General features: G+C 39.4%; 2 protein-coding genes across 3 annotated transcripts; both read right to left on the bottom strand.

The window, feature by feature from the left end:
* Positions 1 to 85: 85 nt before the first annotated feature.
* Positions 86 to 5,538, bottom strand: cplx4a (complexin 4a). Its single transcript, XM_085279850.1, has 3 exons — positions 5,168 to 5,538; positions 3,192 to 3,279; positions 86 to 1,174 (listed from the first exon to the last, which is right to left on the bottom strand). Exons 1-3 carry the CDS (start codon positions 5,329 to 5,331, stop codon positions 947 to 949), a joined length of 480 nt encoding a protein of 159 aa, XP_085135976.1. The 5' UTR covers positions 5,332 to 5,538; the 3' UTR covers positions 86 to 946.
* A 2,458-nt stretch (positions 5,539 to 7,996) lies between these two features.
* lman1 (lectin, mannose-binding, 1) lies at positions 7,997 to 20,276 on the bottom strand. 2 transcript variants are annotated; one of them, XM_085279853.1, is made up of 13 exons: positions 19,986 to 20,254; positions 18,810 to 18,964; positions 16,554 to 16,661; positions 16,166 to 16,227; positions 15,760 to 15,859; positions 15,504 to 15,627; positions 14,283 to 14,341; positions 13,941 to 14,073; positions 13,496 to 13,683; positions 13,129 to 13,205; positions 8,807 to 8,969; positions 8,595 to 8,719; positions 7,997 to 8,501 (listed from the first exon to the last, which is right to left on the bottom strand). In XM_085279853.1, the coding sequence occupies exons 1-13, from the start codon at positions 20,203 to 20,205 to the stop codon at positions 8,465 to 8,467; spliced, it is 1,551 nt and encodes a 516-aa protein (XP_085135979.1). In that variant the 5' UTR covers positions 20,206 to 20,254; the 3' UTR covers positions 7,997 to 8,464. The 2 variants fall into 2 exon arrangements, with proteins under 2 accessions (XP_085135979.1, XP_085135978.1); XM_085279852.1 differs by lacking the exons at positions 7,997 to 8,501; positions 8,595 to 8,719; positions 8,807 to 8,969 and adding an exon at positions 11,277 to 11,981 and having other exon boundaries at positions 19,986 to 20,276.
* Positions 20,277 to 25,252: the final 4,976 nt, after the last annotated feature.

Raw genomic sequence — 25,252 nt, forward strand, 5'->3', positions numbered from 1 at the left:
TAAATTGCTGCACATAACTGACACATAAAAAAGTCAGATATTTGAGAAGATATTTCAAGCTTAACAATGCAAACCAAGACATTACTTGTATTCCACACATGTCTTTATTTGAAGTTTTCTCAGTGTAGCCACCATGTGTGTTTTAAGCGTTTATGAGCATTGCTTTTATTGTAATGATTTTGAAATTACAGTTTGTGCAAATCTGCAAACGTCTCCGCAAATGTGTCAGACACAACAGTTTTTATTACAACTATAATGTCAAAACTTGTAAAGATCACCTTTTGTAGTAACACCGACAGAAAAAAAGACTACATTTCATTAGTTCAACACCATATACAAAAGAAAAATCACCATGGAAAGTGGAAATACGCAGACAGGATTGGTTTAATAAGTCTTGGTTATTTTAATGAACCGCAAAACAATTTTAGAGATTGAACATTTAAATTTTTTGATAAACAGAGAAAAATATAATATATTATATGACAATTACAAATTTCGAAATATATCAGGGCCTGTAGCTTTATGAAGGAGTTATGAAAAGAAATCAACTGTGGCAGTGGATCAGGAAAATGTACTTTTCTAGATTTCTTATCTAAACGGGGATGAGGGGGAGGGAGCGGATAGGGCACTCAGCACATGATTTCAAATAGTATTATTTTGTTTTTATGGAAAGTTGGAAACGATTACCCACCGAGTAATCAGCTGACATGGAAACCTTTAATGTATATTCTTAAATAGATGCAGACTGGTTGTGGTAAAGATATAACACCCTGGTGAAGATAATGCCTTTTCGTTCTTATAAGAAAAATGAATACTTTGCAGGCATTTTTACGTTTTGACTGTATCCCAGACGTGTTTTTTCCCCCAGGAAGTGGTGATATTCATTCCTCTCTTCTCTCTTCTTCTTCTTCCCGACTTTGTGAACACACACGCCCTCTCTGGCTGCTCACATGACGGAACACTTCTCTTCTGCTTTGGTCTTCAGCTCGGTGACCGTCGCCGAGGCCTTCTCCTTCAGCTGGTCCATGTCCATGTTCTGCAAGTTTTGAATTTGACCCAGGAGGGAGTCTTTGCCTTCCTCCTCTGTAGCGTCCTCATCCACCATCTTGAGCAGCTCCTCGGGCACGTCCACGTCATCCCCGGCCATCTCGATCATGTTCTCATCCTGCTCGCTCTGCACAGTGACAACATCAGAACAGAGAGCACGGTCAGAATCCAGGAACATCGGTGCGTTAAGGTGAAAGTTGATTTATAAAGCGAGCTGGATAATGATCACTGCATTTCTACATTTTATGTTGAATTCTTACAAAGAGAATTGAACAGGCTTTTTAAAGATCTACCTTTTACCCCTTTATTTTCAAATTAGGCACATTTTTCTGGGTTTGAAATCAAATTGTAAACAAGCAAAGTTAAAAACAAGGCAGAAGACAAACAGATAGACTCTGATATCTGTCTTAATCCACGTTCAAGTAACTGCACTCGAGGATATTCCGGCTGGCTGTGTTTTTATCAAGCAGGCATGAGTCTCATCTGATGTTATTATCCACACTGCCACACTTCATGTGTCACTGCATCAGAAAAGATGTTAAATTTAAAGCCTTTTTTTTTCAACAAATAAAATCTAATCACTTAATATCTGGAATAGTCATGCAGTAGGCACTGTGCTGTGACTACAGGTACTTTAAAGTTCAATCTGAGGGATTATCGCAGACCTGCTTTATCCTTTCCTATTAGAATCTAAAGATATCCTCTATAGCCTTGCACGAGACCTCATTCCTATTTCTTACCACACCAATGTTTTTATTCATATTGTCTGCTTCACATAATTCAAAGAATGTTTTTGCTTTTTTCTTGTTGCTGAAAAATCTATTTCAAATGCTAATCTCCAGTAAAAACACTTTGACCTTTGTTCCCTTTAAGAGTGATGAGCGATGTAGCCATCATTCTCCAAGCATAATTACATTTGCACGTACTTCTTTCAGCCATTATCCTTATCATAATTATGTGGTTTCAATTTAGAAGAGAAACAGTGCTAAGAAATCCATTTGCCGTTTGAAACACAAACACAAACAATGACATGCCTGCTGCAAGAGATTGTTAGAAACACCTCCGGTAGCCAAGGTCATCACTTCATTTCTTCATTTAGATAAATAACAATCACGATGTTAGAAAACCTGTAACAGAAACTTATTTTGCCATTTCCACCAAAGAACACATAGTTAATCACATGTTTATCAAATTAAAGGTCCCTCTTTTGGTCTTTAGCTCTAAATGGTGTTAAAAAAATCTACCATACCTTTTTTTCTCCTTCCATTACAGTTTCTTTTTCTTTTCAGAGTCCTTGGAAATCCTGGAATAGCTCACTTTGAACACTCTAAAGTAGATGCTGCTGTTTCTTAAAGCCAGATCACTCTGAATAACTTTGGTGCTTCCTGATGAGCCTGGGACACCTGTTCAGTGGCAATTGGCTTTGTCCGACTCAAGGCGCAGTGCGCAACACATAGGTTAACATCTCCGGGACACTGGCTGAATCTTTTTCCACTAATCTACTGGCATGACTTCTACCTCCTGTTGTCCAGGCTGGAGTTGCCAAGCACTACTATTAGAGTAAGATAGCCTAAACTAACCATGAAGTAGCTATTTCTACCTACAGACAGGGCACTTAGCTCAGCCATCTAATTTTCTTTATAAAGCTTAATAAAGGGTTGTCAATTATTATTACCTGCCCTAATCTTTAAAAAAATCCCTCATACATACCTGTAATCTAATTAAAAAATTACATTTAAACAATTTAAAACACATTTATTGTAAGCAGATACAGTATAAGCATGTTTTAATGTTTTTTAAACCAAAACCACCAGGGTCTATTAGGTATATTAATATATTTATATTTGCAATTTTAATTGTACTTACCTCTGTTTATAGCTAGCTTCTATGAAAATATATTGAATGTTAATATGTTTATAAAATGCTTGCAAAAGTGAACTCTTGTATTGAAAGTGCATCTATTAACTCAAGTAAACCAATAGCTGTAATTTGCTATATTAGTAGACAATGGTGTAAATCACCAAAAAGCAATAAAAATCATTCAGATTTCATGGAACCTGACACAGCCTTAATTAATATAATGAATCTGTATCAAATTTGAGTAAGTCCCCAAAGTAAAAGTAAAAAAATGTGGGTATACTTACCTTTGGGAGTCTGTATTTATCTCTGAGGCACACCCTCAGTGTTGCCCTCTCTGCCTTCTTATGCAAGAAATCTGCATCTCTCTCCATCCTTCCGGGACAAAAAAATGTTATTAGTAAACTATCCTTCAGTGTTGGCCATTAGTCATAATTAAAAGTTTTCCCGAACCACGAATGTGCAAGAAATCTGGTTTACTTTTAGATTTTCTTTTAAATTCTGACATAACTACAGAAAAAAAACCTTTAAAGTATTTTATTCTGCTTTTTATTGTTTGGTGTTCATCAATGCTCAGTGCCTTTAACATCCTCCAGTTAATTTCAGTTTTATGTACTAACATGGTTCATTCCACCTACAGGCTCTCAGTATGTAGTTTAATATATAAAAAATAACATTTTACTTACTGCTAGTTTACCTATTAGCTGTTTTTGGAACGCTCATGCTGTATGTAATAGCAGCTTTAATAAAGTTACGTTTAGTAGACATATGTGGTATAGCTGTTCTTTTTTAATATTTAACATGTAATTTTTTTTCTTATTTTGCAGCTTTTAAAAAATATGTAAAATGTGTAAAATTAATATTTCTTATAATAAAAATTATACAATATTTCTTAATGTATGCTGCCCAAGTTTAACACTTATAACTTTAAAAGATGAAGTACATGCTGAGACTGCTGCTCAGCAAGAACATTTGCATATTTAATATAAAAATTATTACACTGTAACATTATAAACAACATTTAAACTTTTTTCTGAATGATGATACTTTGATCTTTGAATCATGATTTTCAGATTATCAGTGATAAGTTAAAAAAAGTTAAAAACGTGATGATCGTGATTGCCAGACTCTGCATATTCCTGCATTTTTGAGACAAAGCTTGTGTACTTTCCCTCAGCCAATTAAAGATGGGATTATTGGGCTAGACTGAGTCAAGCAGGTTTGAAATCCAGCCAAGACACCACAATATAAACTATAGTGAAAAAAACCAAGGTGGTTAAGGTTAAGATTTCCAACAAACTCCCATTTATTGAAATTTTATTCACAGCAGTACAAGTTACAGATGGCCTATTTTTGCTTTGAAGAGGTGCTTTTTATCTTTCGTTTTCTTTCTTTAACAAATTCTGTTTGTGTGTGAATCATCATTTTGGAGAATTTGATCAATGGTAGGATTGTGCAGTTAATACAGATGTAGACATTTTCTGATGCCTTTCAAAATTAAACGGATTTAAGTACCCAAACATGGGAGTAGAGAGGCAGGATTAAACTTGTTATATAATACAGGCTGCATGGATCTGCTTCATGCTGCAGAATCTGTGCATTTAAAAAAAAAAAACTAATTGAATTTAATTATTTGTAAACTCACATTATGCCATTATTTCAATATTTAATGTAGCAAAATTATTAATGTTACTTTATTTTTAAAGACAAGTAAGAAAGTGAAAAGAAAAAAAGTGAGAAAATGCTCTTCACGCGGTAGGTTTTGCTTGATTATTTGTTTAAATTCAAAATTTGAATAAGTCACTCAAAATGTCAGCAATAACTGTTCTCGATGCAGAATCAGATGACAGATTATAGAAGATCACTGAGCTGGGTCCATTATGACATATAGCCCTGACGGATTATATTGTAGAACAATATGAATTAAAAAAAAAAAAAGATTAAATGTTACAGCATTTTTACTGTGGTGGTATGATTTCTGTGACCTTCAATGACAGATCCACTGCTCAGAAACACACCTTGCTTATTGTAAATTCAAAAGAAATAATATCCACATTGGCATTAAGATTTAGTGAGGCTAACGTGTGAAGATTAAAGTCATATATTAAGATTAAAAAGGGAAAACTGTGAAAGAAATGAATGAGATGAAACAGAACACAGCTCGTCAAGGTCAGATTGCACAGTCAGCAGCCATACTGTTTTTGGTGGGCCCGTGACAGCCGTTAAGAAAAAAACAGGGGGTACCCTCCATGTTGCTACTTACTTTTCCTCCACCAACTGTTTTTGGTACTCTTCATACTCCTCGCGTGTCATCCCTGCGGCTTTGGCAGGATCTGAGGGGGTGGCCTCCTCTTCTTTGTCACCTCCACCGCCAAGACCCATTCCTGACAGGGGGTTCCCAATCATGCTCTTGATCAAGAAAGCCATCTTCAGTTCTGGGACTCTTTACCCTTTACGGCTACGAGGAATTTTGAGCTGATGAATATGATCCTGCTCCCCTTCGCTTCAGCTTCCTATAGCTGTCAAATCCAGTGGTAGCTCTCTAGCTAACCTGCTGCTTGTCTATGGACCCAAGGACACACTGGCAACAAGCAACAGAAACATACACAATACACACACACACACTCATGCACACACTTAAACGCACACACGTATTGCCTCGTCCATAATCTGGATTTAATCCTTCCTGCTTCACTATACTAAGAGGCAGATGGCCTGTTTTCTCTCTATTTTTAAATCATGCGGGACTTTCTGGATGTTTTTCGAATAACTCTGACACTGCGGGGATTCTTTGGCAACAGTTGGAGACGCGCTCGTGTCAAAAATCATTTTGGAGTGGGGCGTCTTCAGTTTATCACCACACATATGTGGCTTCCACCCACTGCTGCTTAATCATATTAGTAAAGTACGGGTTGGCCCGTGTGCAGCTCATACTGCCAAGAGCAGAGTAGCAGGGTGGAGAGAGAGGAGCAGGATTAGAGTCTTGTTTATCCCTGTGAAGCCATCCCTCAAGCAGTGCTATTGTTCCGTGGGAGGATGATTGACAGGAAGGGTGGGGACCTTTCATTTCATTTCACTATCACGCAATCAAAATTCAAGTTTGGCGAGGAACCTGTACACGAATGATTGCACGCTGAACATTTTAGGAAAGCTGCTCTGCTGATTTAATAACTCGGTGGTGCTCATACTACCAAAGAGAGTACAGTGCAGATTGTAAGAGTTTATTTTTTTGTTTTTAATTTCATTAATACAATCAAACAACATCATAGAGAACTCCTGCACAACATTTAAACCACCTGCCTGATTGTGGAGGCCTCATTCATGTTGGATTCAAAGCAGCTCTCAGCCATAGGAGGATGGATATGAGACCTGTCATGGTGGCCTGTGATGTCTGGCACCAGAGGATCCGTACAGTTCTTTGAGTTGTAGTTTTGAGCCTTGAGTACTCCTCCAGTCTGCGTATCGAGGTATCCTTGGGCAAGATGCTGCACCTGGAGATGAACCTGCATTCATCAGAGTCTGAATATGGAAAATAAAACCACTTGTGTGAATGCGTGTATGATTGGGTGAATGAGACTTGTTCTTTGAATGGAATGCTTTTCTACTCAGTTGCAGCAGAGAAGTGCTTTATAAGTACCAGTACCGGTGACGGGATGTACAATCCTGCTGATATATTTTTTCAAAATATATTGAACACCATAAAGGAAAGAAACAGTATGATAAACAAATAAAGAGAAATTATTGCTATTTAAAAAATAATGGGGTCATAATTACCCCACTTGTAATCACTTTACCTGCTCAGGAAGCAACCACCATCCCATGTTTATAAAGAGTGTGCTGGTAATGAGCTGGATGTTCCCCCTCATGGTGTCCATCATTTTTGAAAGTGCTTTTAATTTGTTGGACCAGAGAACAGTTTCCTTCTTCACCTTTATTTCATCCTGCATGACCTGCCCAGAGATGGGGGGGTTTCTGTAACTATTCACAGTTGTTTTCAGAAGTTGATGGCAAATATGAGGTTTTTTTCTTCTCGGTTTTTACATTTTTTTAAAACCCAGAGAGGTAAATCTGCTCTTTCTTGCCTCCGAAAGAATTGAATCTTTCACTTTTTATACCAAAATATAAAAATTAATACAATTTGTTTTGGTTTGTTTTTACACAATGTTTTGCTTGTTTTCCAGTTTTGCTCTAGTTAACAAAGTCATCTGGTCAGCTGCCATTCTAGTCTCTGTATTGAAACTAGTCAAATAAATATCCAATTTATGGATGGCCATGAAATTGATCCGAGGCCCACAACAACTACATTTTGTGTCAATACATTTTGCACAACTATATCTAGAGTTTACAAAGAATGGTCTGGAAAGGAGAAAATCTGATGAGTCTCAAGTTGTGCTGCAACATTTGGATGGTAGGGTCAGAATTTGGTGTGAACAACAAAAGCATGGATTTGTCACACCTGTTTCATTTTCTTAGTTGATAGGGGTTGCACCTGATGTGGTCTCTTGCTGCTATAGCGGATCTGCTTCAACGTGTTGTGCATTAAGAGATGCTCTTCTGCATACCTATGAAGGGTTCCGGCTGCTGGTGTCAAAGATGTTTTCTTCGCACACTTTGGGCCCCTTAGTCAATGTCATTTAAACACTATAATCTGAGTACTGTATTGTTGCAGACCATGTCCATCCTTTTATGACCACAGTGTACCTATCCCCTGATGAATACTTCCACGAGCACATGATACCATGTCACAAAGTACAGATCATCTTACATTAGTTTATTAAACATGAATGTGAGTTCACTCTACTAAAATGGCCTCTAGACCCCCCGATCACAGTCCAATCGAGTCCAGTCGTGGATGTGCAGATGTCTGTTGAATGTTTTAAGCATCTTGTTAAATCTGACATTTAGAATTAAGGAAGTTCTGAAGGCAAATGAGGATTCAACCCAGTATTAGCATGGTTAACCTAATAAAGCGTCCAGGAAGTCTTTTGCAATAGGTGGGAAAATTGTGATAATGAGAAATTAACAGAAAACAAATTATTGAGCATAGATGCACCATGTATGAAGTGTGGAACAATAACCAGGCATGGTGCAGTTATTTGTTTACAGTCGTTTATGTAAATTGTTCAGGTAGAGGATATGTCAGATTCTGACTTGTTTGACTCAACTGAAACAGATAAACAGTCCCAGAAATCCAATGTCTGGGTTTACATTATCAATAGTTCTGCCGTATTTTATACAAAATTGCACATTTCAAAACACAGGTTCTGTTTCAGGGAATGGGACTGTGGCAGATTTCTCTCTTTTTAAAAAAAAAGAATCTAAGGATCTGACCAACCAGGAATACTGTAAGTAACATGTTGCATCATGTTGGAAATCCAGAAGTGTTACACTGATCAAATTACAAATCTGCAATGAATTAAAAAAACATCTACAGCAAAACCAATTTTTTAAGTAAAATAACTTACACTGAAAATAATCAAACCCCATCAAAAAAAAAAAAAAAAAAAATGGAAATGGACATTCCCTCATGTATACACTTTGGCTTTATGAAAGTAGGTCATCAAAAGAACTTCTTAGCTGCTGCTTCTTGTTGACTTCTGCAAAAGAAATAAAGAAAAGGATGCAAAAAAATTAGAGGAGTGGTTAGATTTCCAGGCAGATGCAACCCAAATTACAACCTGATATCTTACTTGTACATGACGTAGCAGAAGAATAGGACTGACTGGACCACGACAAAGATTGCAAAATGAACAGTGGATAAGCAGGAAGGCATGGGAGGCAACTCGGGACACTTCAGGACCTTGTCAGCTGGATTCTAAACAACACAATGCAGATCAGCGAGTTCAGTCAACACTTTTTTTGTTGTAAAACAGATCAGAAGAGTTCAGACTCCGATCCATACCTGAGCATTACGCTGAACCAGGTGCTCCACGTCCCTTTTGACGGTGTGCAGATGTTCCTTGATGTCGCTGAAATGTTGCATGGTCTCGTATGTCCCCATAGCGGCTTGATTACCCTGATTCTGGACAGAGCCAATCTGTCTCAGCGACTCGTGAAAGGAGCTTCTGCAGAAGGACAGAGACATCATGCTTACTGACTGGACATTAACATTAAAGAAACCTCAAAAGGACTGAAATAAATCACTGCTGATTGAATTCATGTGGGGAAACATGCTGAACAGTAAACATGCTGTGAGGTGCTGCTTATTTAAAGTCATATAAATTGTCTAAAAATTAATCTTTTAATCCCTATTCACTGGAGGCTACATATTCTCAAACTTTGAAAAAACAGAAAATTGCCATCTGATAAAAGAGGTCATGATTGCTAAATTAATCCCTTATAAAAACATGTTCTTACAACAGATTACAAGTACAGAGGGATAAGAAATGGCTCAGAAACAGGGGGACACCACGTGGATTATGCATCTATGAGAGGGACGGCTAACATGCTGAAGACAAAATTAAAAAATTGTCTGAAAATGTAACAAAGCATCTGATAGCTGGTCCCCATTAATGTGGATGTGCGTGAAATTGAGAGCCTTTCTAACTGTAATTGATCACCCGTGGAAGCATTTTACCGTCTCAATCTTTAAATTGCTCATTTATATCTGGTAGAAACACTCTTCTATAACTCCTGTGCACCACTAACTGAACAGTCAGGGTCAAGAGAACATATGCTGACCAGTTCAGACTGGTTTATCCTGGTCACTTCATCATCTGTCTGGAAGATTTGTGTCAAGCTGCCATTCACCCTTGATTTATCAATGGAAATTAGTACAAATCATTTCTCACATTCACCCCGTCAGATAGCAGAATAAACCAGTCTGAGGTGCTAGTGCTTAGGCCCACCAAGGACTGAATGTGAAATCTGTAAATCTGCATCTTCACTTTCAGATTAATCACTAAAGGAAGACTACATTGAATGCAAAGCATTCCCAGAAGAGAAGAAAGACTTTAAGCCAGGATCACATTTCTCAACAAAATGTAATTTCTAAAAGTTGATTACTTACAGGGAGGAAGCAACTAGTTTCCCCTCTATCATCTTAAACACGTCTAAGGCGATTATGAAGGGGAAAAAAGACAAATGAGCAGAATTCCACTAGTGTAAGCAAGACAGCCCTGAGGGAGATTGTGACAAGAAATCAAAAGGATGGGACACTGTATTTTGCTTGTATATGACAGATGTATTTAAAGACTACTAAGCTGATAAGGGCAGAACGGTGCTAAGAAGGGGCCTTTTCTTGCTCGGCTTGGTCTGAAACAAGGACGACATACAAACAAAATCTAATTTGTTTCACGGACATGTTGGGGGGGGGGGGGGGGGGGGGGGAATCTCCCTTGAGGAAGTAAGTGAGCATTTATTAAACCCTACGTCTAATCTTCGTCTACTCCAAGTGACCCATTTATGAGCAAAGAGCCCTCTATGTAGGTTTGGAGCGAGACTAAGTCCTATCATAAACTCTGTGTTTAAGACGGGTCAGGATAAACTGAGCACTTAATCTATAAAGTAATACAGATCAGTTGCTCACATTAGCACATTAGCAGAAGCTGCTGAAGCCTTTTGCCAGCAAACTTATTTACTGTGCCAATCAGCTTACTCCTGTGTAGCACCCTTAATATTCAATTATTACATCTTCCCACTCACTGCAGGATTAAAAAAAAGAAGAAGCAAAAAACAAAAACTGAGAGTGCTTGGGTAGATTTAGCAAACGAGTAACCAAGAGTCGAGTGCCACGGGAATTATGGGTCAACAATATGATAAAGAAAATCATGTATGCAGTCATCTGAGAATGAATGTCCTGTTGGATTTAGGGCATATAAACAGCTTGCTTTTTTGTGATACATGAGAGATTAATGTTACATAAACTACAATCTTTAATATCTTGTCATTCTGATTAAATCTTTATGCAGATGGTGTGTTAAAATTAACACAAGACAAATATGCATTAATAAAAATAAATAAATCCAGTTTCTTTGTTCGTGCAGCTCGATTTTAAAAACACCCAGATTGAATCAAACTTGTCAATCAAGTTTTCCTGAAAGGAAAATAAATATTTGTGCTAAATGGCTGACAAAAGAGTGAGTAAGACTACGTAGCTGTTTCATAAGTCAGTCATAACGACTCACTCATCAAGCAGCAGACATACACTCAACAAAAATATAAACGCAACACCTTTGTTACTGCTCCCATTCCCCATGGGATGGACGTAGAGACCTAAAATTCATTCCAGATACACAATATAACCATCCCTCCCAAACAGTGGTCACAAATCAGTCCAAATGTGTGGTAGTGGGCACATCTGCTATATTGAGATAATCCATCCCACCTCACAGGTGTGCCACATCAGGATGCTGATCTGACATCATGAGTAGTGCACAGGTGTACCTCAGACTGCCCACAACAAAAGGCCACCCTGGAATGTGCAGTTTTTGCGCTATTGGGGGTCTGGGGACCCAGAACCGGTCAGTATCTGGTGTGACCACCATTTGCCTCATGCAGTGCAACACATCGTCGCATGGAGTCTATCAGATTGTCAATTGTGGCCTGTGGAATGTTGGTCCACTCCACTTCAATGGCTGTGCGAGGTTGTTGGATATTCGTGGGAACTGGTACACGCTGTCGTATACGCCGGTCAAGCACATCCCGAACATGCTCAATGGGTGACATGTCCGGTGAGTATGCTGGCCATGCAAGAACTGGGACATTCTCAGCTGCCATCTGCCCTGAACAATGTGAACCATGATTCATCCGTGAAGCGCACACCTCTCCAACGTGCCAGACGCCATCGAATGTGAGCATTTGCCCACACAAGTCTGTTACGGCGACGAGCTGGAGTCAGGTCAAGACCCCGATGAGGACGACGGGCATGCAGTTGAGCGTCCCTGAGACGGTTTCTGACAGTTTGTGCAGAAATTGTTTGGTTGTGCAAACCAATTGTTCCAGCAGCTGTCTGGGTGGCTGGTCTCAGATGATCTTGGAGGTGAACCTGCTGGATGTGGAGGTCCTGGGCTGGTGTGGTTACACGAGGTCTGCGGTTGTGAGGCCGGTTGGATGTGCTGCCATATTCTCTGAAACGCCTGTGGAGACGGCTTATGGTTGAGAAATGAACATTCAATGCACGGGCGACAGATCTGGTTGACATTCCTGCTGTCAGCATGCCAATTGCACGCTCCCTCATTGCTTGTGGCATCTGTGGCATTTTGCTGTGAGACAAAACTGCACATTCCAGGGTGGCCTTTTGTTGTGGGCAGTCTGAGGTACACCTGTGCACTACTCATGATGTCAGATCAGCATCCTGATGTGGCACACCTGTGAGGTGGGATGGATTATCTCAATATAGCAGATGTGCCCACTACCACACATTTGGACTGATTTGTGACCACTGTTTGGGAGGGATGGTTATATTGTGTATCTGGAATGAATTTTAGGTCTCTACGTCCATCCCATGGGGAATGGGAGCAGTAACAAAGGTGTTGCGTTTATATTTTTGTTGAGTGTATTTAAAAATGCTGGCATGCCCACAATGACATAGTCCATAAAGAGCTTATGGTAAACAATACATAAGCAAAGATATGTTATTGACCTAATATAACATTGAACCTACACACCAAATCAGACTCACTTATTCTAAGTAGCAGAATCAATCATTCTCTGCGAAAAATGAAATCTGAGCACAGGTGACTATTTTTATGGTTTTAAAAGAAGCACATTAGAGCTGGATATCAGTGTGCACTTTGAGCTGTAATTGTGGTATGACAGAATTCCTAATCAGCCACCTTTTGGGTTTCTCTGCTTCCTGATCAGCTGTCAAAAAGTCTGTCCAAACGACTGCAACACTATCCCGCTCATGCGGTATTTCTCTATCATGCAACGGATTCATTGCAAATGAGTTTTTTTTATTAGGTAATTGGTATTAGGTATTTGGGCACTCTTGTCTCTGTGCCAAAACCCAGTTTACACTGGCGCAATGCATCAGTAAATCTGGGCCTAGAAATCGAGCGTTACCAACTGTGGAGGAAGCCGTTACAGCCGCTGGATTATCAGGACACCTGTGATGTCGCAGCCAGCCTCTCCTAAGATTAAATGTGATGTGATGGATTTAAGCGGCAGGATTTCCCTTGTTTTTCTGGAGTATCACGGATGTGTCTTTATGTTGTTTTTTTGAAAAAACAGCTATTTTTTAAGAATAACTGATTGTCAACAACAAACACTGTTGTTACTTACTTCAACTCGTTCAGGCTTTTGAGAACCTCCTGCTGTGTGGCTACGATGGAGCCCAGCTGCTGACCAGCAGAATCCAGCTAAGAGAGAAATGAAGCACAATGGTCTCAAAGTTCATACTGTTACAGCTGTCATATAAAGGGTTTCCTATGTTTTGATAAGTGCTCAGATGAAAAGTTTAATAAGGTAGGAGTTCATAGAAAAACAGTCCAAAGTCCCGACACACATTTTTAAAATGTAAAAAGAAACAAAAAAAAGAAGAAGAAAGAAACATGCTTCTCCATTCGTAACAAAATCTAAAAATCTATCTTGCAGCTTTACAGCGAACACCTTTAGCTTGCGTAAGTTTGCTTCTTGATGACATGCCCACCTGTCCTGACTCAGTGTTTGCCCCCTTTTTGGCGACCTCATCCGTGATGACGGAGACGTATCGACGCTGTTCGTCCAGGATCATAGCGAGCTGCCGGTTGAGCTGTTTGATTTCCAGATGGATCCGGTTCTGGCCTTCAAACACCTGACGAATCTCCCGGTCATTCACACTCTCATACAAATCATCGACTGAAAAAAGAGACTGCAGATTAAAACCTAATTATAGAAAAGAAATTTGTAAACTTTTCATGTAGATTTACAAAAGTAATATTTGGACATATTTGTCTTGAATGTATTCTGATTCATATTTTTCAAATAATTTAACTTTTTTTTTTAGGTAACACGTAACAGATTAATATAGAATATAAATAAAAACAAATGTGTATTTTTCATTCATTGTGTAATTTTACACAACTGTTTGGACCATCATGCTTCAGAAAACTAACTTGGTTCTCCTTGGACGTCCGGGTGCTCCTTCTGAAATTCCTCTTTCTTTTTATCGAGCTCTTGCTGGAAGTTCTGAAATTCCTCCTGGTACTTGTCCTTCTCTTCTTTAGGAATCTCAGATTCAACTGGGGGCTTCAATGGGAAAGACAAAAAACCCCTCTGTGAACTCAATAGAGGCTCTGCTTGGGTGTATAGTGCATATGCACGCACACATGCACGTCCACACACACAGACAGACACGCACACACACACAACTACAGAGTGAGTAAAAGACACAACGGATTGGAAACGTATTAGGAGTTCTAGACAAAAAAAAAAAAAAAAAAAAAAAATGTAGTTACCGGTTGCTGGCCAGGCTCTGTGAGTCTGAATAGCAAGAAGGATAAAACATCGTGGTCATCTGACGGACAAAAGAAAATTTCAATGAGAAAAATCACAAACATCAGAAATAAAATTATTGAATTACCACATTTTAAGACTATAATATAATATCTCAGAAACAACTGCAATAAGGTAATACTATCATGCTATATTAGTAATTAGCAATTACCAATAAGCAGTAAGTCAAATAGTGATACTAGGAACAAGGACTAAAGGTAGCACTAATAGGCAATAATGTTAAGATGGAAACAATTTAACTAGTCAAGACCAGACCAGCAAAACTAGTGACGTCATCATAAGACTGAGGTAATGTTTCAATAATGTTTTAACTACAGAAAATTACTAGACAGTACAAATGAAATTAAGTCTTTAATAGAAGGCAGACCTGAAATATTTCTAGTGCTACTACTGCCACTGCTCATTAATACAAACATCTAATTAGCCAGTTAAATCGCAGCAAGAATTTAGATGTGTAGACATGGTCAAGAGGGCCTGTTTAAGTTCAAACAGAGCATCAGAATGAGGAAAAAAATGTGATTTTTGGCATGGTTGTCGGTCCCACGCAGTCTAATCTGAGTATTTCAGAATCTGCTGATCTGCTGGAATTTTCCAAAAAAAACATCTCTATGTTTTAATGGTCCGAACAAGAGAGAACATCTAGTGAGTTCCAGTTCCAAAAACTGGTGAAATGCCTTGTTAATGTCTGAGGTGAATAGCCAGACTGCTTCAAGTTGATAGGAAGATGACAGTTAACCATTTTTACAACCAAGAAATGCAGAAAAGCATCTCAGAATGCACAAGACATCAAACCTTGAAGCAGATGGGCTACAGCAGCAGAAGACCACACTGCTAAGAAAAGGACTGTACTCAAATGACCTCCACAGTCACTGTTTGGGAAATAGTGGAACAAAAGATTCAAACCGTTTCTGTGCAGCCAACAAATCTGCAGCTGTGGTGTGAAGCTATCACCTCATATGGATGGTTTTGAAGGTAAAAGGAGGAGCTAAGTCAATAAGAGGAAAAATATGCGGCTGATAAAATGCCTGTGAGCGTGGCTCAGTTTAGAAAGTGAGCTAAGAGCGACTGCTGGGTCGAATATGAGTTATTACAGAGAAATCCGTTGCTTACGAAATTTTGATTTTGTAGACAGTAAAGACTTTTAACAGCAAATAGAATAATACCTGCTAAACCACCGGTAGCAGCTGAAATGCCAAAGAAACCGTCAGATGGAATGACCATGTTGTCCACCTTTGTGCAGAACTCGTAGTCCTCTTTGTCCGGAGTGAAACCGTTGTTGATCAAGACCTGAAGAGGAAAAACAGCAAAAACAAAAACACAGCTACATTTTTACTGTCTCAAAAGTGCCATTGTTTTTCTCTTACTTCACATTGTGAATATATACACACTTAATGCTAAAAGGTTCATGTTTTCTCCTACCGTCAGTGTCCTTTTGTAGTATGTTATTTTGGCTCTGACAGGGTAGGGTTTATTGCGGAAGTCTCGTAAACATGTACCGAGGGCCTGCGTGGAGCCATCGCTGCGTGAAAACAAACAAAAAACTATTACTTGCACCTCATAATTACGGTTAAACTTTGAGGAAAACACACTCACGTTTATTAGATAATAACATTCATGCCTGCGTATATACTTTATGGTACAGTAGGCACAGAATTTAAGATTTAAAAAAATGATTTAAAGCTTTCACTCGCCCAAGGGAGATTAGGAAGGAGAGAGGATTATTTACTTTCCAAGCAAATATAATCATATTTCCTAATCTTCTTTAAGTTGGTAAAATTCGAGTTGGTGATGACATCAGAGGAAAGCGCAAGAAATGTTTACTTACTTTTGATGATCATAAACAAGGTTGCCATTGTTTCCCACGATGAGAATAGCTGGGTTATTTTTCTGGAAAGATTCCCAGAAAACAAAGAAAAAAATTAATCCTTTTTGTCATCTAAAGCACAGAAATAGATTTGATGTTTAGGTAATCTTATTTAACTAAGTAAAATTTAAATTTCACATAAACAAAAAGCTCTGGGTTCTTAATTGCTAACATGATTCCTGACTGAGAAATCAAGCTGTTTGTTATAATATAGGCAGAAAGTCTCTCAACCGACTGCTCCCACCACACAATAACAGAAACAAATGTGAATAAAGCTATAGTGCTTTACACTTTACGCTTATTACTCATTAAGGTTTTACCATTATTAAAAACTATAGCTGACACCAACCTTTCCGTCATTGTCAAAAGAATCAAAGAAGACTCCAATTCCGTTCCACTGATCAGCAGCTCCGTACACTGGACCCTCAAGGCCTTGTGTGCTGGTGAACCACACGGCCTGTCAGCCATAAAAATAAGTCAGTAAATAAAATAAAAAAAAACAATAAATAGCTCATTTATGTAAAAGAACTTGTTTGGAATCCATGGGATTAGAGCTGAATAAAGAATATCTGATTTAATATTTAAAGGAAATTTGATATATGGGTGATTACATATATACAAACATACACATATATTTGTTTTCTATTGGAAAGCAATTTTTATTTTGATGGTTTGGCAATATTATTTTAAGACAGTGTGATCAGATCAGATCAGAGCCTTTTCTGCGTGCCCAGCTGAGTTGAGTGTCATACATTTATCTGTTCTCTTTTTGATTTCCTCTCTCCTTTTTCTATCTCTACACTGTCACTATCTAATAAAGATTAAAATGCCACTTACTGACTACACAGTGCACCATTTCTCTACTCCAGTTTCTTGTTAACAACTGACCTAAACGGATACAGTGTAAGTTCATTTCATAAGCTATAGTGTCCTTGTCAGAACACTTTGTTCTCGGAGTGCTGGTTTACTTGCGGTTCCTAGAGTATTTAAAAATAGAAGGAAGCGCACTTATTTAAGATTAGCCTTAAAACCTCTGATAAAGCTTAAAGTTTGTGTCAGATGACGATATGGTGTAACAGGCCAAGGTTACTGGGTCTATTGTGATGCATTGTGTGTTTCTTCTTTATTCACCTCTTTTCACTCTTGACGTGTTTACACACAACTCTGTATTTACTCATTAGTCACTATTAATCTCTGATTGTTGGGGTTTTCTTTCAATCTTTCAATATAAAACATCTTGAGATTATTTGTGATTTGGTGCTATATACATGAAACAGCACCTAACTAAACTGCATGAAATACTGCTACATCATTGACAATATAAAAATCTGCAATTTTACATATTTGTAGCATGCAATTGTGTATTTGGGTGAAGTGCTTCATTTAGGCTCCCCAGAGAAGTTTAACCTCTTACAAGGTTAAACTTGTTTTTATGTTTTAGTTTTTCTGTGAAGCACTTTGTGATTTTTGTCTTGAAAGGTGCTATACAAATAAAATTTTACTTTTATTTTACAAGTAAAATCAATATCTTTATGCTTCACATTACACTTGTTAGGCAGTGTTTGTCATACAACCCTATGGGTATGACACACCTGAAACAGGGTTTGTAGGTGAAACAGGTTTTGAAGCAAGTTTCTTAATATCTACTATTAGATTATCCACAAAAGAAATATTGGCCTGTTGTACAGCAACGGGGAGATTTCTTCCATCCACACAGTCAATACTGGCTATGAGGGAAAAATTATTATTCCTCAACTAGTTATTGGATGTTGATGGTAGTTACAGGGAAAATGATTGCTAAAGTCCCAGTCACACAGACCTATGGACTGGTCAGTGACCCCCTGGCAACCCTTGTTGCTAAGTGAAAATGTGTATTGCACAAGCAGTAAGATAAACCCTCATTGTGACTGCTTTGGTTGCTACCATATTGCTACAGTCTTTGTTTCAATGGAAGTTGCGGTCTTGTCTACAAACACTGCCCAGCTGCTCTCTGAGCAGTAGTGAAACTGTGAAAAGTGGAAATGGAGAAGGTTTGCCTTCAAAGTAAAAGATGTGCCTTTTGAAAAATGCTGGCTGCAGCACTGAGCCAAAACTTTATTTTGAAGGTGAACCTTTTTCATTTCTAATTTGCATTGGACCTTTTGACATTTTACTATCACTCAGCTAGAAGTTAGCAAGTAACTGCAGACAAACGTGAAAAACTACTATTTTGGTGCAGAAGATCTGCAACCAGTTTCCCGAGCAACAGCCATCCACCTCAAGGAGTTACCACCATACGTGGTTGTTAAATGTCCAATATAGAGGAGGGGGTTTAAGCTGAGCTGAGCCAGAAGCAGTGATAATCAGTGTGGGATCACTGAGAGTGTTTTTCCTCAGCCATTCATGTGACTGGTTAAGGTCAGCTAACAAACACACATTTTCTTATCATCTTTGAAAAAAATTGTTTCCTATTGGCTTTAGAAAGATTTCTCTTTATGTTTATGCTCATCATGAGGAAGAGACTGGCACAGGCTAGCTTGGAGTATGCTGGAGTAGACGGTGGAAAATTAAGCTAGACCCTCGCAGCTGCACAATCAGCCCACACTGAGGTTTTTCCCCTTCTTACCAAACCGTCAGCTCCCATTCTTCCTCTTCCAGATACCCTGAATGTCACCTCGGCCTCCCAGTGCTCAAAGTTGACTTTGTTTTTCGTCCAAACAGAACCCCTCTGACTCCTGAGGGATGGCGTAATGCGCACCTGGTCTGCGCTAGGAATGGCATCTAGAACAGAGAGAGGACGCAAAGTGAGTTTACTTACTAATTTATCACAAACTTTCTACTATCACAAATCTGTGGAAAAGAACTCAGTGACACAATAAATGTTGTTTTTTCCCCCACTACTGCTGCAGAGGTGTATTACTGTTATTACACGTCAGCATTATCAAGTTGTACCTACTTGATAAGCTCTTTACTGCCTAGCACCTGATTTGTTTGTACGCTTTTTTCCCCTCTCCAAATGCTACACTGCTTCTACTTTGTACCAGGTCAATAAATAAATAAATGAATAAATATTTTTAGCAGTTTTATATCACAGGAAGTATGGCTTTGGAGCTCTTGTAAGACAAAATGAGCAAAGAAGAGCATCAGCTTGTGCTCTGGGAATGTGTAAAAGGTCATATTTAATATGCATTCAAATGTGACAGTAATCTTTGCAGCTGTTGGGGGACAACAGAAAAAAAGTTTATTCACAATATGTTGGGTGCTCTGTTTTCTCTCTCTTTGCTTCCTGTCAACCTCTACTCACACACTTAATGAAGCCACCAATAAACAGTTCACTGAGGAAATAACCTGCAGAATGCTAATGAAGGTGGTCTTCATGCAGTGTTATTTAGAGAGAATGCAGTGTAAGCTGGTGCAGCTTTCTTGTATCAGCAGGAATACTCACAGTGTGATGCAAGACTCCAAAGGCCTATTTTTGCAAGAGGAAAGTTCAACAATGAGGAGGCCTGTGTCTGCACACTCCCCAGCGCCAGTCAGGACTTCGAACTTAACTCTGACTTATTCAGCTCTGCACTGATTTGAATGAAAATGAGACTGGGAGTCGAGTGCTAAAATCAAAGCATTTCCTAGTGCACTTGTGAATGAACAAAACAAGCCGCTGTCGCCTCTGAACACCCCAGAGCCGAAACAAACCACAAACAGGACATGGCCTCAGCCGTGCTCGTGCCAGCTGGACAAACGGCTGTCGAAGAGATTTGACGAGCAGCGGTTCAGTGATGCTGACAGCTGGACACAAACTTACTTCCAGTGTGGATCCAGAAAGGGATACCGCCGTCACTCTGAGACAGGTGCGGCCCTTTGAAGCTGTATTTGTACTCAAACCGGCGGTGTGGAGCCTCCTCTGTCGTCGAAGCTCCCACGGCGATGTCGGCGACACTGCTGTAAAATATTAGCGTCGTGACAAAAGTTGTTATCAACAAACGAGCGCCGACAGCCGGGCTCTCCGTTATGGGCACCGCCATGTTTCTGTATCACTGCTGACGTAGCGCTGAGTCCGCGAGCATGACGGGATGCCTGTTGGGCCAACAGGGCGTTTTCTCATTGGACGATGTTTGGGTCCTATTTCGTCCCGCCCCTTCCTCTCTGCGCTATCTCAACACAACCAACAAAAGTAAACGACAACATGAATAATCAACGGCGAATATAATAATAATAATAATAAAAAAAGCCAAATAATCAGACAACAAATAAATAAACGGAAAAAAGTTACAATAAAGCTTCCAGGAACAGAGGCAGTATACCACAGCAGAAATTCAAATGGCCACATCCTTGCTAGTGATAGGCTGGAATTGGCAATTTTTAAAAAAAGAGCTGTAATGCAAATTCAATTTAAATTTGACAAAAATGGTGAAATAGCATTTACATGTCAAGGGTGGATTCACTCCGCCAACATGCTTTTGATTAGAATGCCTTTTCATGTGAGATATTTTGACATTTTACCATGCAGTATATTTGTAATAAATAAATAAATAAACAAAACACTGATTCAAGTCACAGAGGCCTATAAACCGACCAGCAACCGTTAGACAAAAATGTGCGTTCACTGGCTGTTTGGTAAGTTGTTGTTGGCAGTTGCTTTGAAATTCATTGCTACAATCTCATTCTGAAGGTCTAGGGAGTGGTCAGAGCTGGTAGCAAGTACCAGTTGCATCTGTTGCAAATAGTTTGCATGGAAGAAACCACAAACTGCCCAGGTGCCACTTTGGGAATGCACAGGCTTTTTATTTTTTCATTTTTATTTATTTATTATTATTATTATTTTTTTATAGATTAATTCTACTAATGACAGCCCAGGACACTCTTGCAGAAGACTCTCCGAATCTCAAGACTCCGCCTTTCTTGTCAAAAAAGAGGGGTATTTCAATATAACTGATAACGTTGTACTTTAGTAGTAATGTTAACTAAATCGGATCAGCTTATTTATTATTAATACTAACTGTAAGACTAGAAAACTTTATTCTTCTTACATGTTTGGATATTTCACTAAATAAACCTCTACTCACAAACACACAGGTACACACATAGAGAGGCAGAGTCCTGCTGTGTGTAACTGCTGCTGATTGCGGGCAAATAATAAAATCATGTTGCACTGTCTGACCGATGCTTAGGAACTTGACACAATCCACTAAGACTTTGGGGCATAATAGCACATATTTACCCCAGGGCAGCATACTGGGTCAATGTGACCTTAATATGTGCAGTTGTCACTACATTAGGTCTTGCAGGTGATTATATGAAGAGGATGAACATGATATAAACTATTAAAACATATACCGAGGCCTTGATTTACTTCAAAATTTTCCCCACTTTCCCCCAGTTGCCTCTATGGGTGCTGCACCACTACAAGGGCCCGTTTGGAGCCTTTTTCTTCCTGTGAGTGAGCCACTGAATTATTTGGCTACCTTTGCAAGCAACATGTGAAAAGTTGGTGAAGCAGATGAAAAAAATTCAGATGAGCTAAAGCTTTAATCGTGTTTTTGGAAACAAGGTTAATAGGAGATCAGCTCCTCGAGCAGGTGAAAGACGTGAATATTGTTTTTCAACTCTGTGTCAACACAACAATAAAATCCATTATATGACAGGTATGCACAAGTGTTGCCAAACCAGATCTGTTTTGCATGTCTTTAAATAGCAGAAAACTGTCATGTGGCATGAGGCTGTGGAAAGAAAACTCTATTAGATTGATCTATTATCTACTATAAAATATACTATTAAAATACATCTGTAAAATGCTCTCCCAAACAAAACACACACGAAGGAGAATATATGAGATTGTGAAAATGTCTGGTGCAGGCTCTTACCACTCGTGACATCTTTCCAGTGGATTTGTAAGGGCAGAGAAAATAGAGACATCTGTCCTTTGTCTGAGGAAGTCCTCATTAGAGAGTTAAACCACACTCTTTGTGGGGAAATGCAGGATTTGAATAACAAAGGCGGTGCTAATAGATCCATTTAGAAGTGGACAATAGGAAACCGTGGATTGTTAATGGGTCAGTGAAACTGTGAATAGCCTATTGCATGAGTCAGAACAAATATTTGGCCAGCGAATTATACAGTACTGTACTAAATATAATCCTGGAAATGACAGCGAGCCTCTGCCGTTGAGCCACATGAGGTTTGAGGTGGCACTTTTTTGAGGGGCATGTTCTATCCTTGTTTTGACCGCTGGATGTCCTCCTATCATTCTGTGTGTTGTGGAACCAGTGGCCTTAACAGACAAAACAAATACCTGTTGTGTTGTGCATGGGGCCATTTGTTCTTGGGGGATCTGGGCATCTAAAGCATTAAGAGGAAAGGGAGAGTGGCTTGTCAACGCCTGGTGTGAACGATGGCTTAGTTAAATGAAGCCTGTTGCTTCATGGCGTTTATTCATACCGGAAAAGCACAAAGCAATCCATTATCACGTAGACTAAATATCCGCTGAGGTGACAGCATGCTAAGGAAACGTCCCACCGGGCTCTTACTTTTACCACCATGATGCAAATCGCTTCTCTCCTTTGAGGACCAGGGCACTCACTGTTCTTATGATTTTAATTACGATCCAGTGAGCCTGATGCTGACCCGATGCACAAGAGACACAGAAGCTTTGCTTATCACGCCTAGAAGCTTTGAATGTTTTATGATCATTTAAGCCAATAATGCATAGATTTGATCTGCCGCTGTATTATTCGCAGGCTTGGCTCTGTGCATACAGGCCACACACTCACCCCGGACAATGCAGAAAGGGGCTAAACCTTCATTTCAGATTGCTTTGACACAGTCCAGTGTGGTCTGGGCAGAAGAGGGGGCACTTATTGTCCACTAAGGACTTTGCCACATTCATTTGAGGAGCAGCCCTTTCTCATTATTAACAGACACACTAAACGATGGGGCCCAAACAATACAGAACAGATCCCTTTATGCAGACAAGTGCTCAACGTTTCAGCAGCCACTGTGTGCCCTCCACCACTCCCGCTCCCTTTTTAGATACCTGCACATGAGTGAAAGATGTGGAGGACACAAAAGATATCCTCAACTTTCCTTTTTCTCCCATTCTGTGAAACAGGCCCATTTTAAAGCCTTTATTTGTGCAAAGCCTCTCATTAACTCCGCTCATGCTGCCTCACTCGGTTTGCCATTGCTTAAGTACCGGGTGTTGTAAAAAAGCTACCAATTAGTCACTCATCAGCTCCAATTAGAGGAGACAAAGCCCGAGTAAAGATAACTCAATGAGAGGGAGAGGTGGAAGGGTGAGGGCTCTCAGTATGTGCATGTGTGATTGTGTGTGTTTTTTTGTGTCTACACGCATAAGTGTGTGTTTGCGTACATGTGTTGAAGCCCGGACCGGCACAACATCGTTTTTAATCAGTGGAGAACTTGTGGCCATTCAGTCTGACCCACCACGGCACAGGTCCATTCACTCTCCAGGCCCCTCAGCGGGCCCTTTTCTCAGGGCCAAGTGTTGTTGTGCTGGGAAGACAGGCCCCCCAGGAGTCCCAGAAAGAGAGCCATTCAATCCTCTCTACCTGTTTGCAGCACATAAAGCACTTAGACCCTGGCCGATCTCTCATCATTGTCTCCTTCACTCTCAATACTTCCTTAAACTTAGGCCTCAACAAGAGCAAGCCCTTTTATAGAGGGGGGAATAGGGGATGTATGTTAAGGGGGTGCCTTTCGCCTCATTAGAATTGAATTTGCACTGTCTTGTAATTACGCTGAAGGGCAACAATGTATTTTTTTTCTTCCATCATAATCTTTGCTGAATGGAAGATTTTTTGGGGCAGTTAATTTGCTGCCCACACTAATGCATTAATTAATGAATTGGGTAGCACTAATTTTCTTTATGCTGCTCCTCTCTGTTTGTTTCCTCCATCTGTTTCCAACAGTCCTGGGCAGCCGCTACTAATAAAATTACCTCATTAGGGCTTTTTAGGAACACAGTAACTCACTCATCCTTTTTGCTACTAAACATTTTCTTTGGGGTTTGTGTGTGTGTGTGTGTGTGTGTGTGTGTGTGTGTGTGTGCATGTTCCCATTTAGTGCTGCATATTTTTTGTGGACAGTTCTAAATAATGAAGGGGGCAAGCAGAGAGATATAATTGGGAACAAGGGGCCACTTCAGCAAATATTTGAAATCCTTTTAAAGGCCTGTCCTTGTACAGTGGTGATTAATTACTTCCAGAAGAGATATTTGAGAAATTTATTGCCAAGATTTCCCCGTGTTTTTGTCTCTTTCTATACGAGAGGAGCCCAGCTTGTTAAAAAGAATCGCCCAGCACTTCAATATCGGTCCCTCTTTAATCAAATGCAAATCATAACATACAGCGTTGTGGGAAAATGGGCTCATTGTGAAACAAATACACAACGTGTTAACAATGATGTAGTGTCTAATGAGGCTGGCATCCAAAATCCAAAACTTCCAACTATCTGAATGGATTTCGGTTTTGATGTTGTCAAAGAATGAACAAATCTGCGTTTGTCTTTTGGGAACGACATAAATGTTTCTAATAGAAAAGATAACGAATGTGAATATGATTTAAATGAGGGGAAAAAAGTTCTTCCAGGAACAAAATGATCACTCTGACGCCTGCAGGTCAATCTTTGAGAGAGAAGAAAAGGTAATGTCACAGAGTCCCAAAATAAACAAGCATGTACACATTACCCATGCTGAGTGAGCATTCCCACACAGCTTTATTCATCACGGTGTTTTGATTGCGTCTGTGTGGATCCCTGTGAACTACACGCCAAAGTCTAATGAGTTCAGTCAGCACTCTGTGCTGTGCATCATTTAATGGGCTGAACTCAAACAGTACACGCAGTACAGGACTGAGAAATTACTGCCATCTAGTGGATTCATAAGGGAATGCTTGATGTAAAAACACAACTAAGTAGTGTATTGTCCTTTTTTCTGGTTATTCTTTATTAAATAAGGAATGGATAATAATGTCATATAAAATCAGGTTAACTCAACCAGAGAGTGAGTGGCACCACATAATGGTAATATTAGGTGGTAATATGTAAGAGTATGCT

Source organism: Mchenga conophoros, linkage group LG7, assembly GCF_057382185.1.
Source record: "Mchenga conophoros isolate Kocher_MC1m ecotype Shallow Benthic linkage group LG7, M_conophoros_male_GT1.1, whole genome shotgun sequence".
Classification (NCBI taxonomy): domain Eukaryota; kingdom Metazoa; phylum Chordata; class Actinopteri; order Cichliformes; family Cichlidae; genus Mchenga; species Mchenga conophoros.

Excerpts from the sequence above, each read along its gene's own strand:
- lman1 (XM_085279852.1), bottom strand. The coding sequence starts at position 20,205 with ATGGCGGTGCCCATAACGGAGAGCCCGGCTGTCGGCGCTCGTTTGTTG. Across the intron at positions 13,684-13,940 it reads GGACGTCCAAGGAGAACCAA|TCGATGATTTGTATGAGAGT; the intron begins GTTAGTTTTCTG and ends CTCTTTTTTCAG. Across the intron at positions 11,982-13,128 it reads AAAAGCCTGAACGAGTTGAA|GCGTTTCAGAGAATATGGCA; the intron begins GTAAGTAACAAC and ends CCGTCTCCACAG.
- cplx4a (XM_085279850.1), bottom strand. The coding sequence starts at position 5,331 with ATGGCTTTCTTGATCAAGAGCATGATTGGGAACCCCCTGTCAGGAATG. Across the intron at positions 3,280-5,167 it reads AAACAGTTGGTGGAGGAAAA|GATGGAGAGAGATGCAGATT; the intron begins GTAAGTAGCAAC and ends TTGTCCCGGAAG. Across the intron at positions 1,175-3,191 it reads ATAAATACAGACTCCCAAAG|AGCGAGCAGGATGAGAACAT; the intron begins GTAAGTATACCC and ends GTCACTGTGCAG.